General features: G+C 42.3%; 4 protein-coding genes across 7 annotated transcripts in view; 3 read left to right on the top strand and 1 right to left on the bottom strand.

Moving 5' to 3' along the window:
• The window catches only part of RGS22 (regulator of G protein signaling 22), a 76,216-nt gene extending 73,229 nt beyond the window's left edge, over positions 1–2,987 (top strand). Inside the window, exon 27 of the mRNA XM_051610298.1 lies at positions 432–2,987. The gene's annotated coding sequence lies outside the window, so the exon portion shown is untranslated. The remainder of the gene's footprint in view (positions 1–431) is intronic.
• Positions 1–18,843, top strand: part of RIDA (reactive intermediate imine deaminase A homolog) — a 959,578-nt gene that overhangs the window by 94,288 nt on the left and 846,447 nt on the right. The gene's annotated exons all lie outside the window — the stretch shown is intronic.
• Positions 4,173–10,389, top strand: LOC127380726 (cytochrome c oxidase subunit 6C). The gene is made up of 4 exons (XM_051610171.1): positions 4,173–4,266; positions 5,539–5,666; positions 7,317–7,455; positions 10,264–10,389. The coding sequence occupies exons 2-3, from the start codon at positions 5,553–5,555 to the stop codon at positions 7,434–7,436; spliced, it is 234 nt and encodes a 77-aa protein (XP_051466131.1). The 5' UTR covers positions 4,173–4,266; positions 5,539–5,552; the 3' UTR covers positions 7,437–7,455; positions 10,264–10,389.
• The window catches only part of VPS13B (vacuolar protein sorting 13 homolog B), a 442,966-nt gene continuing 437,375 nt past the window's right edge, over positions 13,253–18,843 (bottom strand). For all 4 annotated transcript variants that reach the window (XM_051610148.1, XM_051610150.1, XM_051610151.1 and 1 more), the window contains one exon: positions 13,253–15,340. In XM_051610148.1, coding sequence (XP_051466108.1) covers positions 15,095–15,340 — 246 coding nt within the window. In that variant the 3' untranslated portion in view covers positions 13,253–15,094. The remainder of the gene's footprint in view (positions 15,341–18,843) is intronic.

Raw genomic sequence — 18,843 nt, 5'->3', positions numbered from 1 at the left:
AAAAACCTTTTAAGATCATTGAGTCCAACCGTAAGACACATATATAGACACATGTATAGAATATTACTTGCTCAAAAATACAATTTATCTAAACAAGGTTTTCATGTTGCTAAAATAAGCAGTGTATATTTCAGATAGGCCTCCAACCCTTGAGGGCTTCAGAGTGAGAACAATTAATACAAAACCATATGCCAGAAAAAAAGAGGGAAGGGAAAAAGCGTCACATGAGTGTTGATGTCTTGACTTCAAGTTAGGCACCTGGAAAATAGCTGAGTCTCTTGTTTTAACAACATAACTCATGATGGTACCAAACACAGGACCATTCATGTAATTGTATCACTATTTGATGTGCACAAAAATATCAAAACCTGTCTCTCTGCAAGTTGAACAAAACCTGAGAAATTGCTTTTTTTGTTTGTTTTTGTTTTCAGATTTTCCTGTTTCAGAAGCATGCAATACAATCAACAAAGGCTTGTGAAATCACTGTCTGCTCCATTTATTCTGATTTGAACTTCTGTTTTTTTCTCTCCTTTGTTTATAATGGGAAGTATAAAAATATTTTTCTTTCCCCTACTAATTTTGACTTTTTCCACTTAGGAATCATTGATTCACCCTCATTTTTTGTACAGCTGCCATTCCAATTCTGTTAAGTAACTTTTTGTGCCACAATATCTTTGTTTGTTCCACAGCACTATTGACTGATGTAGACAGAGCTGTGGTAAGAGAGTATTTGGTTATTTAATTTCTGGCACAGAAAAGGGAGGAGGAGCACAAATGTATGCATTTTCATATGTGACACAAAGCATTGTTACATTTTTTTTCTTTTGTGATAGAGAGGTAGATTTTATACTAAATTAAACTATTTAGAAATGCAGCTGGCTCAGGGGATTGCTGATGTCCCATGTGATCTTTTTCCAGTAGATTTTTTGGTTCTAATTTGATCCAGATTATTATTATCTAAAGACATTTTGTGGCATATGCAAAATCACTTGATTGTCACAGTCCCATTCCTACTCGGCTCCAGGCCACACCACAGACAGTTCAGTCCTAAGTATCAAAGCTGGCACTCTTTGTGGAAAAGACACTGTGGATTCACTGCCTAAATTTTCTCACACCAGAGTAGAGGTAAATTTTACTTTGTAGAATCATAGAATGGCTTGAGTTGGAAGACCTTAAAGATCATCTAGTTCCAAGTCCCCTGCATTGGCAGGGACACCTCCCACTAGATCAAGCTGCTCAGAGCCCCATCCAACCTGGCCTTGAACACCTCCAGGGAGGGGTCATCCACAGCTTCCCTGGGCAACCTGTGCCAGTGCCTCACCAACCTCACACTAAAGAATTCCTCCCTAATGTCTAACCTAAATATACCCTCCTTCAGCTCAAAACCATTACCCCTTGTCCTATCACTACATACCCTGGAAAAAAGCCCCTCCCAAGCTTTCCTACAGGCTCCCTTCAGGTATTGGAAGGCCACCATAAGCTCTTCTGGAGCCTTCTCTTCTCTAGGCTGAACAAACCCAATTATCTCAGCCTGTCTCCATAGCAGAGGTGCTCCAGCCCTCTGATCATCTTTGTGGCCCTTCTCTGGACTTGCTCCTAGAGCTCTATGTCCTTCCTGTGTTAAGAGCCCCAGAACTGGACACAGCACTCCAGGTGGGGTCTCACGAGAGTGCAGTAGAAGGGGAGAACCACCTCCCTTGACCTGCTGGCCATGCTTCTTTTGATGCAGCCCAGGACACAGTTGGCTTTCTGGACTGCAAGTGCACACTGCCTGCTCATGCTGAGCTTTTCATCAACCAGCACCCCCACGTCCTTCTCCTCAAGGCTGTTCTCAACCCATTCTCTGCCCAGCCTGTATTTGTGCTTGGGATTGCCTGAATCCATGTGCAGAACCTTGCACTTAGCCTTGTTAAACTTCCTGAGGTTGGCCTGGGCCCACATCTCAAGCCTGTCAGGGTCCTTCTGGATGGCCTTCCTTCCTTCCAGCCCGTTGACCTCACCACACGCTCTGCTGTCATCAACAGACTTGCTGAGCATGCACTTGATCCCACTGTCCATGTCACTGGGGACTGACTCTTGGGGAACACCACTGACCATCACTGGTCTCCATCTGGACATCGAGCCATTGATCACTACTCTCCAGTGCGACCATCCAGCCAATTCCTTATCCACCAAGTGGTCCTTCCATCAAATCAGTATCTTTCTTATTTTGAGACCAGGATGTCATGTGGGAGAGTATGGAAGGCCTTGCACAAGTCCAAGCAGATGACATCAGCTGCTCTTCCCCTGTCCAACCATGCTGTGACCCCATCATGAAAGGCCACCAGATTTGTCAGGCATGATTTGTCCTTGGTGAAGCCTTGTTGGTTGCCACCAACCACCTCCACATTTTCCATGTGCCTTAGCAGACTTCAGGAGCATCTGCTCCACGATCTTGCTGGGCACAGAGGTGAGACTGACTGGCCTGTAGTCAATTGAGGACAAAGAAGAAATGATTTAGCATTAATGACTTCCTTCCCCCCTCAAAAGATCATCCGTCTCACAGCCACCATGAAGAGCTGTCAACTGTTGCTGACTCCACGCTATTTTGGAAAGGAAAAGAGGACTGCATATTATAGTTTGGTATCTGTGACACCTTTTGAACTAATATTCATGTCCAAGAGACAACTGGAGCAGGTGTCAGAAACCCTAGGCACTGGGTGGACTCAAGTGTTTTCAGAAAGTTGATTTGCTCTGATGCATTTGGATGCATGGGGTCCGTTTGGATCCAAAACTGCATTCAGCCTTCTAATCCATTCAGAAACTGGAGTGATAGGAAGCAAATATGTGCACTGACTTAACAGAGCTGATTACCTCTGTCCTCCTTCCATGGTTCTTCCTCCAGTGTATTCTCTATCCTCTTTTTATCCCTTATTTGCACAGTCCCAAACTGCCTCTTATACAGAACAATAAGGAGTTGGCTGTATATTTCACAGTAATGACGTCAAAGAATAATAATGATTAGCACTTCATTTAGTATCTTAACTATAACACAAAGATGTTTTGCTAGCAGTATCTCAGGCACATGGGGAAACTGGTCACACAGAAAAGAATTTCATGACCTGGCCAGCCATGAAGTAAGCTATTGAAAACAGCAATCAAAAATGATTTTATTTGCAGACCCAAGCCCATCCACCAAAACATTCTGTCTCACCAAGACTTGTGTTTATAGGAAAATTCCTCATATATAGTTTGTAATGATTGTAGCCATGAAATCTGCTTTTATTTTAATTAATTTTGTATCTCTTTTTTCTGATATTGCACAATACGACTGCAAGTTGAGTGGACCTTTTAAGGCACCCTAGACAACTCTGCCTGACATTTCTTTCCTGGTCTTACCGAATGACTGAAGGAGCTTGCCTCAGAAGAGCAGTACCCTTTGTGGACCTGGCTATTTCCTTACGCCCCCATAATAAGGTTACAGATACATATTGCCATTTCTCTGTGTGACATCACCAACGTTTGGCTTTTTCTGTTAACCCACACGGAAGAAACTCTTGGGCAGAGATGCTTCATGTCAGTCTTCAAGTATTGTGACCAACGTCTCTTCAGCCTGAGGAACACTGTTCAAATGGCATCTATTCAGGCTGGTGTTGCCAAGACGGTTCTCCCAGCTTGGCTGTACAATTTCTCTCTGCTATTTTCTACTGACAGTTTTCCTCTTCCTTAATCCCATCCAAGGAAGAGCAACTTATCTCCAGTTTTGAAGGCCCACCTCCTGCCACTGGGCGTCAGGGCCTGCTGGCTTTGGCAGGGGGGCACAAGGCTCGAATGCTGCACACCAGGGGCTTCAGGTTTGTTTGTTTTTTTTTTCAAGGCAGGAATTCATAGCATTTCATGAAAATCCCACATAAAGCTCCTCAGGAATAAAAACGACGACAGCATCACACGCAGGTGCTGCTTAGGTGGCAACTCGCCTGAACGCGCCTCATTTCCCAGCAAGGGACACAAACCGGCCGAGGGGATCTAGGAAGGCTTGCGGAAGGTTTCACTCCGATCTAAATGTTATTACTCCACGCAGTCTGGAACCACAGCCCTTGGGGCATCACAGCCCTTGGGGCGCGGTGCCCGCGCTGCAGACCCGGAGCAGCCACCGACCCGCCCCCCCCCCCCCGGCCGGGCTTGAGCCGCGCCGCTCGCCGTAGCCAGCGCGCGCCTCCCGCGCATGCGGGGCAGCGCAGCCGCAGGGCCCGGCCGCCGCGGGAAGGACGTGGGGGCCGCGCTGAGGTGAGGCCGCGCTCCCGCCCCCGCTCCCGCCCCGGCCCCGGCCCCGGCCCCGGCCCCGCGCAGCGCTGCCCCCGCCCGGCCCCTGCCCCTCTCCCTCCCGCCGGCTGCGGCCCCGTCGCTGGTGGCGGCGGCCCGTGACCTCTGCGTGCCCCTGAGGGCGGCGGGGACGGGCCCGGCGGCGGCGAGAGGCCGGAGCGCTTTCTGAGAGGGGGAAACCGGCGCGGGGCTGGTCTCAGCCCGGCCACGGCGCTGCGGCCCCGTGCTCCGGTAGCGGCGCCGGAGAGGGGCCTCTCTGCGGTGGTTCCTGCTCAGTGCGTGCGCGGGGAGCGGGGCGCGGCTGGGCAGGGCCGGGCCCGGGGGCACGTCTGGGCCGGGGGCACGTCTGGGCCGGGGGCATGTCTGGGCCCGGGGCAGGCCTGGGTCTGGGGGCCACGCCTGGGTCTGGGGGGCACGTCTGGGCCGGGGGCATGTCTGGGCCCGGGGCAGGCCTGGGTCTGGGGGCCACGCCTGGGTCTGGGGGGCACGTCTGGGCCGGGGGCATGTCTGGGCCCGGGGCAGGCCTGGGTCTGGGGGCCACGCCTGGGTCTGGGGGGCACGTCTGGGTCTGGGGGGCAGGCCTGGGCCGGGGGGCACGCCTGGGCTTCGCTCCCGCCTCGTAGCCCTGCGGGCGCAGGAGGCTGCACAGAGGCCGCACCTTGCGGGGCCGCGCGGTGCTGAGGGAACCGGCAGCTCGTGTGTAGAGAGCTGCCTGCATCAGGCCTTACAGGTCTTGAGTTACTCCCGAAGAGAGAAGAAGCGCTTTAGTGCAGTAGGGTTTGCAGTTATTAAAAAAAGCAAGCAAACAGCCAGAAACAGCAAAACAAAGTCTACAAGCCACAAGAGGCATGTGCTTTTTCTTAGAAATGAATCGAATTGATCAGTGTTCGGAATGTTGTCTGATGTAAACATCAGGACAGCAGGCCTGGAGCAGTAGGTCCTTCAGGGAGGGAAGGGTTTGGTAGGAGCAGTGAAGGGCAGCCTTGATTTCATGAGTACTGCATGGAAGGAGCATAAAAACTTAATTAGACTCATGTAATAAATAGGTTGTCCTTGACTGTTGTCCCTTAAGTATTCTAACGGGGAAGTCAGAGAGGAAGCAGTGTTACTTATGCTGTGAAGATGATTATTGCATAATATAAACAGCACAATCTAGAGTACAGTTACAGAAAGTTTCTTAACTACAGCTTCTGGACCCACAGTTGTCTCATTTTTTAAATTATTTTTTGTTTTCAGGAAAGACAATCACCATGTCATCTGCACTGCTGCCTAAGCCGCAAATGCGGCGCCTTCTGGCCAGGAGGATGAAGATGCACCTATTTGGGGCATTTTTTGTATCTCTGGGATGTGCAGCTTTATACAAGGTGAGATCTATAGTAATTCAACTACGAACTGGACTCTTTATAATAAAAGTGTTTTAAGAACTCATAATACTGTTTTGTTGAGGTTTGGTTGAGTTGTTAATCAGAAAGCTTTAGTAATGTATTTTTGTAAGCATGTTTCCAGAACATAAATAAATCTTCCTAATCTTCATTTGAAGAAACAAAATGAAGAACTTGATGCCTTAAGCTGTGTGATGAAGATCATGCAATTCGTAACAACTTAACCTTGAATGTCCTAGTCCTAGACTGTTACTGGTCATTTGCACAACTGGTGCACATTAACTCTTGATAGTCTGTCTCTCTCTCTCTGTTACTGGAGTCCAAGAGTCTAGGGAGTTGTCAGAGTCTTATTTTACCTCTAGACTGGTTGCAGAAAACTTGCTCCTAAGCAATTCAGAAAACCTATCCTTTACACTGCAGATACCAGTGTGAGGAAGGCTAGGATGGTCCTTCCATGCTTTCTTTTGAAGTATATGTATAAATGGAACATTACATTTAAAAACAAATCCCACTTACAGATTGGAATATTTTTTTTGTGATCCTGAAGAGATTTATGACAAAGATAAGAGTGGTGACTGTTCTTGAGTTACTAAATTTGTTATATAATTCTTGGATCTTATACACAAAGCAAGCAGCACAGTTTGAATTCCCTTTGAATGGATCTTGTTTTGCCTGTTGAACTCATTCATGCACTAACTGCAGCATTTGAGAACTCATGAACCTATTGATAAAAGTGACTACAAATTAAGTTAATTTCAGATTGTTCACAAAAATATCACTGTGGACTTAAACTTCTCAGAGATCAACAGATGTTTATCAGACACAATAAACTTGCACAGTTGAAGTTCAGCATCTACTTAACACATCTGTTAAGAGGTGGGCAAGCTTGTTTGTGGTCTGACATCCAATATACTTTTTTGTGATAGTCTGTGGTTTTATACCTCATTTGGCACCCCCACATCAATGCACAGTTAATGCAGCAGGCCATATTTGGAAGAAGTGACATGGATCTCAGTAGTGATTGATTTCAAGACATGCTAGATACTGTTGGAGAATTCCACCTTGGACTTCCCTTCACATTTATGGGGGGCTTTTTGAGCATATCCCAGTGCTTCAGGTGAACAAGTACCCAGGGTTAGGATTGTCTCTTTGTATGTTATTTAGCTGTAAGACTGGCTTGGTCTAGTAAAATGTTACCAGACTTCTGTAGTTGACCTGCAGGGTTGGTCAAATGTAACACGTTATTTCAGAATGCTACTTATCTGGAGTTACAGTTCTGCAGCTGCCCACAGGCACAAAACTTGCCATAATGGTATGTTTTAGGTGTGAAACTCTTAGCAGGCTGGGCATTGGACACTTGGAGTGTGAACAATATGGGTGCCTTGTTCCTGGATCTTGAAAGTGTGATTTGCAAATGTGTAACAGACTTTCATTTTAAGGTTTCATTTCAGACATTTGGCCAGGTAGCCTAAACTGTGGATTTGAACAAGAAAAAAGTAATATTTTACTCCTTTGAGCTAAAGGCTTGTTAGACTGATAGCCACTGATACAAATCATAGCATTAATAGAATTAAAAAAATAATCTGTTCATAAAGCTTTGGGTCCTTCAATATTCTGTGAATTATTTTCCAGTTTGGAGTTGCTGAACCCAGAAAACGAGCTTATGCAGAGTTCTATAAAAACTATGATCCTATGAAGGACTTTGAAGCCATGAGAGCAGCTGGTGTGTTGGAATCTGCACCACCCAAATGAAGGCAGCCTGTATTTACAGGTAAGCTACTCTGCATGAGAACAAGAGTAAGTTAGATTGTTTCAGTGAAAAGTTGTGCTTCTCTGTGGAGGTTCTTCCATTTTTATCAAGTGGAAAGATGATCCCAGAGAAGAAGGATATAAGCTGCATTGGAGCAGCCCCTCAGTACTCAAAACACAAAAGCATATGCGGGAAGTAAGGGCAGAGCAGAGGCTCATGAATACCTTTTGGGTGTTGTGTTTAACTTGCCTGATGTGGGACACTTGCACAGGGTGGTTCTAGGCCTTCCCTTCCTCACACAGACGTGTCCAGAACAGTTCTGTTTTTGCATGGAGAGGAGGCAAAGCTCTTATGTAAGACTTGCCTGGTACCACTGTTATGTTGGTGCTGTCACATCTTGATCTGCTTAGCTCTGGGCTGTCCATACTACTTATGTACTTGTGGTGGTACAGCAAGTTAGAAAATGGAGCTACTGTTTCTCTCTTATGGCTGGCATTTTAATGCAAGAAAAAGATACAGCTTCCATGCATCCATCCTTTTGTCTTTTGAAGTTGTTGAGAGGGGAAAGATAACTAGTCACAAGGGGAATATATTTAAGTATATGTGCATTTATGTATAAATATATATTAAGAAAATCACAGTGGTATACAGCTCTGTGTAGTAATACTCAGATTTTTGACATACTGAATTAAGCTTGAATAGAACTTTTTTCACAATGTTGTTTTCCTAGCACTTAAGACAGCCTTTTGTTTGAAGACTACTAAATTTTGTTCTCCCTTGTCATAACACAAGGGAAAAAACCCAAAAAAATGATTTCCACCTTGTTGTAGTTATCAATAAGCACAGTCATTAAACTGCATAAGCTCATGATGTGACAACTCAATAAAGAATTCCTCCCCCCTTCTTGATGGAGATTTCTTACACTGAGTTCTCTGTTTCTCTTAAAATGACTTCAAACTAATCTAGAGTGATAGTTTTTTCATTCTTTCAGAATGTTTTCATATTGTGATCATTACATGATAATCTGAGGCTCTAATTAGCCTGGCCAGCTGGATTTTCTCAGCCTGTTTGCTTAAAGCAGCAAGATTGAATAAAACATTTGCACTTAACACTTAATACTAAATTCTGTTATGTGACAAATCTAAAACTTTCTAGTTTCTGCATAACACAATTACTTTAAAAAAGCAGAGCTCCAGCTCTTTTAACAAAAAAAAGTGGCAGTCCTTTTGTTTGTTTTTTATTTTTTTTTGTGAGAGGGGGAAGCTTCTGTTCTTTAGCTATGACTGCAGCAAAGATATATACTGAAATGATACACTTTCGTGGTTTTAATCCTGATAATTCTGCCTCTAGTTTGATCCTGTTGCTAATATATAGGCACTTTTAAACTTTCTTAGACACTAGAATTGCATTCCTTAGTCAGGTGGCCTTCATCAGAGTATTCTGAAAGGCCATCTGGTGGTAAAATCATTTGAAACAAACACTGTCAATAAGGATGCATGTTGAATATTTAATTGGAATCATGAGCAGGATTTTTTTAGTGCAAATAGAGACTCACTCTCACTTTGCTTATGTTTCCATTTGCAGCTCAAAAAAAAAATAATTTGCATCTTGTGTGCACCTGTTAAAATTAAATGTTTCCTAAACATTTCTTCCATTCCTTAGTTACAACAGCACAAAAGAAAATGTGAAAGACAAGTCTTTATATGTGATTTTGTTTAAATTGCTGATGCTTATTCCTTCACCTGTTTATATAAGAATTGATACATTCCACTCCTTCATAGTAGAAAGAGGCTGGGGTTATTTTCTGCCTGCACATGAATACATAAATAGAAGGGGAAAAAATTCCATTGTTTCAGATGTTCTCAAAAGACTGTGAAAAGGACAAGTATATAGAACAGACAGAAGACATTTTCATTTGCCTCAGTAGCTTAGATTTTAGTTATGGAAAGTGGATGGAAGTTGAATTTTATGCATTTTTGGTATAGTAACCTGAAGAGGACAGTGGTCATGCATGTTCTACAGCTACAATTTTATTGAAATATATTCTGCATGTAGCAGTAAATACAGTAATTTAACCTAATATAATACTCACTCTGGAATCAGTACTTAGCCCCAAAATTGAGGAAAGAGTAGAGTAGGCAGAGAGGAGAATTCATGAGTTAGTCTTAGCTTGGAAGTCTGCACTGAGTTTGTTCTGCGGGGCATGTGAGTAACTTGGTACCAAAGTGTGAATTTACAGTGTTTTGTCTACTTCACGTGGGCTTTGTGTGGTGATACTGGTAACAGAAACCAAGGTCAAGTGTAAATTTGTGGAGTGTCCTCCCTCTGCAGTGTGCTCAGTAGTAGAATGAAGGTGCAAGCTAAGAGTTTGGAGCTAACCACTTGCATGACTCTTGTCGTGGAGCACAGCTAGTCTTGGATTGGGTTCAAGGTACTGGGGAGAAGCAATTTGAATTTGGTTTTCTTCCTTCCTTGGTAGGTTGCCTACACCACTTGTTTCCTCTCTGGCTCCTATCTGAAAGCTGCATTCCTTTCTCTTTCAGGCCCTTAGCAAGATTGATTCAGTTATCAGTGCAGCGTGTATAGTGGATCTGACGTGCTGTGCAGTATTGTTCCAGCTTTTGATTTGTTCCATGTTTCACTTCTGTTTGCCACATGAAGGGTGTGTGAATCTCAAACCATCAGGAAATAACAGGGAGAATTCCTCTAGACTAAACCACCACATAAACATTTCTCTTTGTTGCTTTGCATTCATACATACTAAAATGTTTACTTAGAGCATGAAGTTTGTCCAACATAAGTAATTTTTTTTTTTTTTTAACCTTGCAGATCCCTTTCAGCCCAAGGAGCCTTGCTGACCCAACGTTAGTTGTTCAGTGCAGTGTCCAGGGCACTGCCCTTCAGTGCATGACATGCTCTGATGTTTCCCAATAAATAAAAATGTATGTCACTGGCGCTTTGTTGTCTTCATTCATGTCACAATGCTGAAATGCTCAGATTCTCGGAAGAGTGGTGGAGAGTCTTCATAAATTGCTCAAGATGATTAAGTCTGGTTTTCTTTCTGCTTTCATCTTTGTTTTGGCCAAATTCCACATTTGGTAACAAAGTGTATCCCTATGCAATTACAGCTCGGTTGTCTTTGTTGTTGATGGGTATGCAAGAGGACAGTTGTGAGGGGAAGGGTGTGTTACTTCTGGCTTCAGAAGGTGAACTGACCTTGAGATGCAAGGATTTGGAGAAGAACACTGGAAATACTCTAGCCAACCTTCCTATCTCCTGCTGCTGCCATCACTGTATTGCCTTCCTTACACCAGCAGACTTAGAAACTATACTAAAGCTTACTCTTATACATGGAATGTTGGAAAATGACTCTAAATTGCAGGTATGTTCATAAATATTTGATGTAAAAAGGGAAAGAGGGTAAAAGCAGACAAAAGAAGAAATACTTGTTTTAGGATATTATGGGAATGAAAATCTTTGTGTGCTGCTTCTGGACACATATAATATCTGAAGTAGACAGCTAAGCCTAGTTTTCATCTCTGCTACTTCTGTGTAGTCCAAGTCCTGATGTTTTGTCTTCTGCCAGGACACCCATCATTTGGCACATGTTTTGTGCAGTGCTTGTTGCTGAGGTTGAAGATGGTACTTGAACTGTAGCTCTTGATTGCTGAACATGGGTGCTAGAAGGGTCAAAGCTGATTGTGTGAAAGGCTTTGAATGTAGATGTATGGCAAACCATCTGTGTGGTATTTGAAGGTCCTCAGTTCAAATCCTGTTTAAAGTAACTTACTATTTTAGATGGGTCGTTAACTACTTAGCACTTAATAGGTGTCCATGAGCAACATTTGGACTAATGAAGGCATATAAGTAATGTATTTGATCCAGAGCACTATTACGGAGCAACATGGGATTTTCTTTAGAATTTCCATACAGGCAGTGCTTCCTTTAAGCAAAGAAAGAATGTTGACATGAGCAGTGCAGGGGAAACCATCTAGTAATCAAAATACCCCTGCTCCTATAAATGTAAACAAAACCTTAACAATTGCAAATGATACCCATTTATCTTCCCAATGTACAGTATAAACACTGGGTGCCATTAAGTACTGAGTGGCATTTTCTCTGGCTTGTCTGCAGGTTTAAATAGCTGGGGGTCTTTAGTCATGCTGACAGCTTCAGAGGCAAAGCAACTTGCTACTGCCAGGTGTGCAGGCTAATAGACCTGACTTCCCTTGCAGCTCTAGCCCCTAGTTTCTTTCCAGTTGCTATGAATTAATCTACTTTAAAATTCTAAGTTCCTTGTAAACTGTTACAGCCAACAGCAGTTACTGCTGTAGTCTGTGTTCCTTCAGTTACCAGCATGCTTTGATGTAAAGAAATGGGAGTCTTGTGACTGGAGATACAGCTTTTTGACAGGGCAGCAGAGCTCAGGGATGTCTCTGGCTACATGGATTCATCAATAGCAATGGAAGGTAAGCTCTAACCTCTGTGTCTGTGCTTTGAAAGTCTGTAGAGTATAAGTATTGCTTTCTGTATAAATGTCACTGTTTCATAATGGATGCAAAGCAAATACTTTCAGCAGGCACTGCCAACCTACCCATAGCCTACTTTCCTCTGGACAGGGAAGGGAGGGCAAAGCTGGGTACCAAATGTAGGAATAGGCAGAAGGGCTACCTTCTTTTTCTGAAATCAGCCCCAACCCACCCATTTTCCTTTTACAGTTGTGTTGTTTTGGTGGTGTGTGTCTTTTTGTTTGTTTTTTTGCCTTTGCAAGAGTTCAGCCAATCTTCTCTTGCAAACAATTGGGAGTGGGACTTAGCGTAGTACAAGAAAGCCCTGTGTGAGTTAACCCCCTAATCAGGTGCTTGTCAGAGGGTCTGGTATGCTGTTTCTAGGAGCTGCAGAGCTGAAAAATACGATTGCCCTGAGCCCATCCCAACTGCCTATAAATGTTTTTGCTATTTATGTATGAAATAATACATTAAAAGGAATTGTTTGACCTCAACTACTTTGGGAAAGGTCTTGCCATGTATAAGCTTGACCATGCCTTCAAATTTTTGGCTAGCTTACTTTATTCTTGAGTGTTTGAGGAATGATTGATTGTTCTGGAAGCAAACTAAAAACTCCAGGTCTAAAGAGCATTATGAGAGTAGGCATGTTTTAAGAGTACACATTGGAGTGCCTTAGCAGCTAAGTACAGGCAGCTGCTCTTTGGACAACTTTGTTTTCATAGTTCACACAGCTCATATGGAGGAGAGGCTGATTTATATGCTGTCTCCACACGTGTCTCCATATATGTGGTCAGAAGGGGGAGAAAAGAACCTGCCTAATGCAGTAAAGATGGTAGCTCAATTTGCTGAAGAGGAGTGTAATTTAAGCGTTTATTCCAGAATACAGCTCAAGGAAAACACAAATGTATCTTAAACAATGGTTGCAGTCTCCAAACTATTAGAAATTAGATGTCTGTCTTCCCTCATTTTTTACAGGTGTGCTTGCATCCTCTTGGCTGGTTTGTGTAACTACACAGATAACCAACAGCTCAATCTCATGCAAGTGGTGACTACAATGCTGTGCTGATTCTGTTAGTCACAAAAGCATAACACTTTTTAGCACATATGTTTTGGGAGGCTAATAATCAGTTTTTACTTCCAATGTATTGTCATGATCTATTGCATTTTCTGGTACATGATGAGGTCCACTGACTGGCTGGAATCCAGTGGGGTCTACATGAAGTTTGTGTGTCTTGTCTTGTCACTGTTCTACACAGTGACCTCTGTTCATTTCCTTGTAAATGAATGGCCAAATAGCTCACAAAAACAAGTACTACAGGAATAGCTTTATTATCTTTAAACAATCTCATTATATTACAACTTGTCCACCAATATGCAAAATTAGAAGTATTAAACTATTTCCATAAAATATTCAGGAATGAAGAATGTGTGTGTATATATATATATACACATATACATTTTTAAAATATTGTTATTTAAACAATGACTAAGTTATTAAATCATTGTATGAAATGTTGATAATGGATGGGCTTATTTCACATTCAGGAAGGGACAATGCAGAACCCAGACTTCTGTGTTTTCAGTACACAAGGGACTCAGCTTTTAGAAATACCTTTTAACAAAACAACTCACAAGAAAAACACTGCTGTTAACTACATTCTTATTTACTGTGCATTTGGTCATAATCAAGTATGCATAGAAGTTAATAACTAAAGCATATGTATCTGCTCCAGATGATGATCAGATTTTATTCCAGTTCCTATCTCCAATTCTGGCTGTGTTCAGGAATCCCCAGATGCAACTAATGTCTGTAAGTATGTAGAAAAGGGGAGGAAAGTAACACGCATAGCTGAAAACCAAATAAGGTTTTTTAATTTATTTTTTTTTTTTTAAATAAAGCTACCATAGCCAGATTTGGTTTATAAAGCAATCTAACTGTGCCCAGAGACAGTGATTTCTTGTCTCCTACAAACTAAAACATCTGAAAAATAAGTCACTTAGAAAGCTCATTTATCTTGATGCATTTAACACCGTATGTCTAAGTGCGCTGCGATGGCATCACTAGCAGTTAGTGCAACTGGAGCCTCTGGGTCCATATTTTTCAATCAACTTGGAAAAAAAAGAATCTGACTTTGCTTAGCACAAACGTATCTCCAAGGTCCTGGTTCTAAATATCCCTGGTTTTCTCTGTTCAAGGATGAGAAGTGTAACACGAGTCAGGGCTTAAGCGGGCACGTGGTGGCAGATCAGAAGCAACTGAGACCCAACAAGGCTATCTTAGCACCTGCATAGCTATGGTACATTGAGCTTGTAGATTTTAAATTTTTTTGGTAGATTTTTAAGGAGGCTAAGCTCTGTTTCTTGAAGTTTTGAACTGCATGTTACTGGCTTCCAGCTATTGACCAGACAATGCACAATGTCATATATACATTGAAAGTCCTGAAAATTTGATGGTGGATAAAATAAAGCTTCTGTATACAGACAGTTTTAAAAATAAATTAATGTTGTAGTTCATGTTTTGTTCTCCAAACCACACAAAGGCACAAGTTTACATTAAGGACTAATGTCCTGCAAAACTTCAGTCAAATAAAGGAAGCTATTTTAAGGTTAAAGTGGTGCTAAAACCCAGCTGTCACTAGTAACTTAAAACAGCCACACTGGGTTTTTCAGATTTAGTGGGGGAAAATGTTTTGCCTCAGGATGTGCGTGCTGGGGGGAGTGTGTGGGACGGGGGGGAAAGGCTCAGCCTTGAGCAAGTTTTTCCAGCTGAGTTATAAACCTCATTTATAGCAGAAACTGGCAGACCCTAAAATATGATATAGTAGGTATTGATACACATTTTGTGTGTGGCAAAAATGCCTGTTTGCACGCAATTTTTATTCTCTTGATTTTTGGTTATTGAAAAAGGGTTTTGATTGAGCTATAGTCCAAGGCTGTTCCTTTTGACTTTATTCGTGTGCTAGAACTCTTTACTTCCAGCACTAGTATTTTGGCTAAGAACCATGAATGTTGTCCAGATTAGAAAAGCTATTTGGCTTAACTTTGTTATCATCTACAGCCTCCTAAAAAATTCTCTACTTGATGTAGGTTACTGCAGAGAAAGTGTTACTTTCCAATCAGTAAGGGATCACTGTACTCACCCCAAGTAAGGATTAATGAAATCCTTTCCTCAAGGCTTTATTTTTCACCATGGTGAACCTGCTAATGAACACCTGGGCAAAATTTGGATCAACTACATATTGGTGTGTTTTCACTATGGGTGGAAGATGTTCGGTAGCCACAGCTGGCACTGCTGGGGCCGTTGCGGCGCTGGGAGGCAGGTGGAGGGATGTCTTGGTGATGTACTCCACGAGGCGGTTGTATTGTTGTTCTGACAGCCTCTCTCTAGCTCCATCTGCCTGAAATCAGATAACATAAATGATTACTTAATAATTGACAGTAATTGAACTGAGAAGTAAGGGCAAGAACTTCCACATTACTTTCTGTAGTTACAAATATCCTTTCCTGGGATCTTTCTTACAATTTAATGTTTTAATCAACAGTGTTCTCCCATAGTTTAGTGGTTGGTGGGTTAGTCCTCTGCTGTTTCAGACACTTCTGAGAAGGTCCAACTCTGCCATAGAAAATTTGAGTCTTTTGAGGATTGAGGGATGGACTCTGTCCATCATCCATGACTCCTTGGTCAAGAACAGATCTTTACAATAGATCAACTCTTTGTAGACAGGAAAAGCATCTGAACCCCTTTTAGAAAAATGCCAGTAGCTCCTGACAGTGCTTACTGGTAGCAGTTCTAATTATCAAGCACTTGTTTTCACAAAGTACAAGTAAATTTCTAAATAACTTTATTTAAAATAAAGACCAGAAGCTGCTGTCCAGGTGAATGTTCCAAGGAAAATGTGCAAGCGGGTATCAAGGTAGTTGCATTGTTTAAAAATGTACTTCAGAAATTTCCCCATGGATGGATGCTACAGTGGTATCACTAGCAAAGTCATTCAGAAGTTATTTCCAAAATATGAAAATGAAGAAAGTCAGAAGCTATCCTAGGGCTTGGCTTTGATGCTTCCTTATTTACACTTCAAAAACTGTTTAATTTTTGTAGACTTTGAAATGTCTTTGTTTGTTAAATGATACACTAAAGATCCAAGACTGCAGCCTCTGATGGTCTTTCAGGGAGTTTTATGCATCTTACTGCATGTGATGATGTTTTCAAACAGTGCCATTGGATTCAATTTAATATCCAGGATCAATATCTTGCCACATCTCTGGACTGCAAGGCTCATTTTAAACAAATTGTTGCTTATTTAAACAAATAATTATTATGATTGATAGACAGTGACAGATGTCACATCCAAATCAAAACAGTCCCCTCTGGTATTTTTTTTTACTATGTCTTTGGACATGGATTTGCTGCTCAGCAAGTAGAAACCCTCCTGTTTTCAGTCATCACCACAAAAATTCTAAAAGAGGCAGGCTCATGAACAAGTTCAGAAGCTCAAGGTTGGAACCTATGCCTAGAAACAGTGGAAATGATGAAATTAAGAGTATGGTTTCCATGCGTGACCTTAAAGGGAGTGAAGAAAAATCAGCAGGCAGACTGCTGCAGCAGACACAGCTAACAGTGGAGAACAGTGTCTGAACCACCTCTTCAGTCTGGTGGCACAGAAAGAGTATCTCTGCAGTCAGTCCATTTTAGCAGTTGAAAGGAGGGAAATATGCTAGACTAGCACTTCCATGAATTGGATTTTAAGTAAGTTCTGAGGGTAAATCTTTCAATCAGGTGGCTCCTGAGTTCTACTTCCAGGGCAATAAGCCCAGCGGAAGCTGGGTTATAGTTCTGCCTCCACACTGACCAGAAGACTTATCAAAGGAGATGGAAAGGTTGTTGGTATCCCACTCACCTACTCTAGTGAACCCATTCTTCATTCAGTCCCAGCCTATATCCTACAGATACAGCATAATTATCCAGGAGGAAATACTAATTGCACTTGGATGGTCTTCCAAAGTAACTGGGACCATGCTTGCTTCCAGATGACTTCATGTGCAACTATATGCTTCTCCAGCCAGTTTCAGTTTGGCTTATATTGTCAGGACAACAACAGAAACTTGAAATTGCTGTTATTGCAAATTTTTTTCCTAAATGGTGCCTAACATTGCCACGAAGTGCCTTAGCCCACTACTTTGAACAGCCATAATGTTAATAGCCAGATCATGCAATGAATCAAACCTTAAGTCAAGGACCTGCTGGAGGAATATTGAAGATATCACGTCCTTTCATGCTAGAAGGCCATACTTTTGGGCTAAGAACTCCAGAATTTTTCTAAAATCCCTGCCATTATGACTTATATAAACTAAGCCTTCAGCAATTCTGACTCACTCCATAGTAGCTGTGGGCTCTTTGTTGCACAGCGTGGATGTGTCAGTAGCACTGATGGTCTGCTTTGTGCACACCAACCAAAGAAGAGGGACTGGCTCCTTAGGGTTTTTTTTCACTGCTTTGAAAAATCCAGAGACTGGTTTTCAGCTCCAAAGCCTATAGCTTGCAGCACTATCATGAAAACCCTATTGCAGGTCATCATAAAGAAGTTCAAAAATATTTGAAATTCCAGGGCCCTTCAACTTTTTGCCATCTTCTTGATGTTATGAGCTATACCCAGACCTTTTGAGTTTGATGTCTGTCTGGCAGCAGGCAGTGTCTCAATTACTTTGGAAGATAATCCAGGTACAATTAAGGCTTCCCTTTCAATAACAATGCTGTCAGTGCCTGAGTTTTCAAGAACCCATCCAGGCTATTCCTAGCCAGATGGATTAAGTTATATGTTGTGGAGGCAAACAAGCCATCGGGCAAATCTATTGCTGAAGGAGTCAAAATATGCTCTAAAACATCTCTGGTGATTACAGCTGTAGATTAACTCATGTTCTGTTTCCTAATAGTTCCAAGAAGCTAAGGAAAGAGAAGGGAAGAAACTGTTTTGGGCAGAGCTGAAACAAAACTTTCGGCAACTATTTTTGTAAGCAATAGGCCAAAAAAGTGGATTTTTTATAATGTTGAAATGAAATGTTTCAATTTAATTTCAATTAATCAGAATAATAGATGCAATTTACATTTGGTGACATCACCTTTATTTTGCTAAACTCATAATATTTTGGTTGACCTGACTGGGCATTTTCCAGCTAGATATTCTGGCCATCTTTACTAATGTCATCACTTACAGAAGTGTTTGCACGTCAGCTGAGGACACCTCTGCAACAAGATGGTCTGCTGTTACTGTGCAGGAGTCATGTGTGGTTGGGTGTAGGTCTGCAGCCCTGACTCTGCTCATCCACAAGTCACAGCTTGCTGCTCCTAAGGGTCCTTTTCCCAATCACATTAAAAGGCTTTTTACAGAAGTTCTTTTGGAGGAGCTGAAGGGGAGGCCTTGGCTCCCACCACCACCAGTGCTGCACACATAGCCCCAGACACCACAGAACTTCCGTGCTCAGCTGCAGAAAGGAAATGACTAAGTATGAAATTTCCCAGTCCACTAAAGCAAAAAACATTAATTACAAAAGGATATTAGATAACTCTAGGTAATTACTAAAACTTTATGTAGCTTTTTGAAGAATTTTTTCTCTAGCTGCCTTAGCATAAAAAAAATTAAGCTTTCCTATTCTTGTCTGCCTTACTTTCAACTGCTCCTTATAGCACATTTCTTCAACTTTTCCAACAAATTTCAGCATCAGCTTCTCCATTCTGAAGGAATACTTATGCCAGGTCTTTTTTTGTACAGCACCACTCAGCTTTTACTGTCCGGCCATCCCTGACTTTGCTCCACCTGGGGCACAGGCACTCTTGGCCACCTTTACTATGCCGTGCATTTTCACTGCATTCTCAAGAGCCTGTGTCAGCCAACGAGATGGTGCA

This window comes from Apus apus, chromosome 2 (assembly GCF_020740795.1).
Source record: "Apus apus isolate bApuApu2 chromosome 2, bApuApu2.pri.cur, whole genome shotgun sequence".
Lineage (NCBI taxonomy): Eukaryota > Metazoa > Chordata > Aves > Apodiformes > Apodidae > Apus > Apus apus.
Note: the sequence above shows the minus strand (reverse complement) of the source record. Positions and strands in the feature narration are given on the sequence as shown.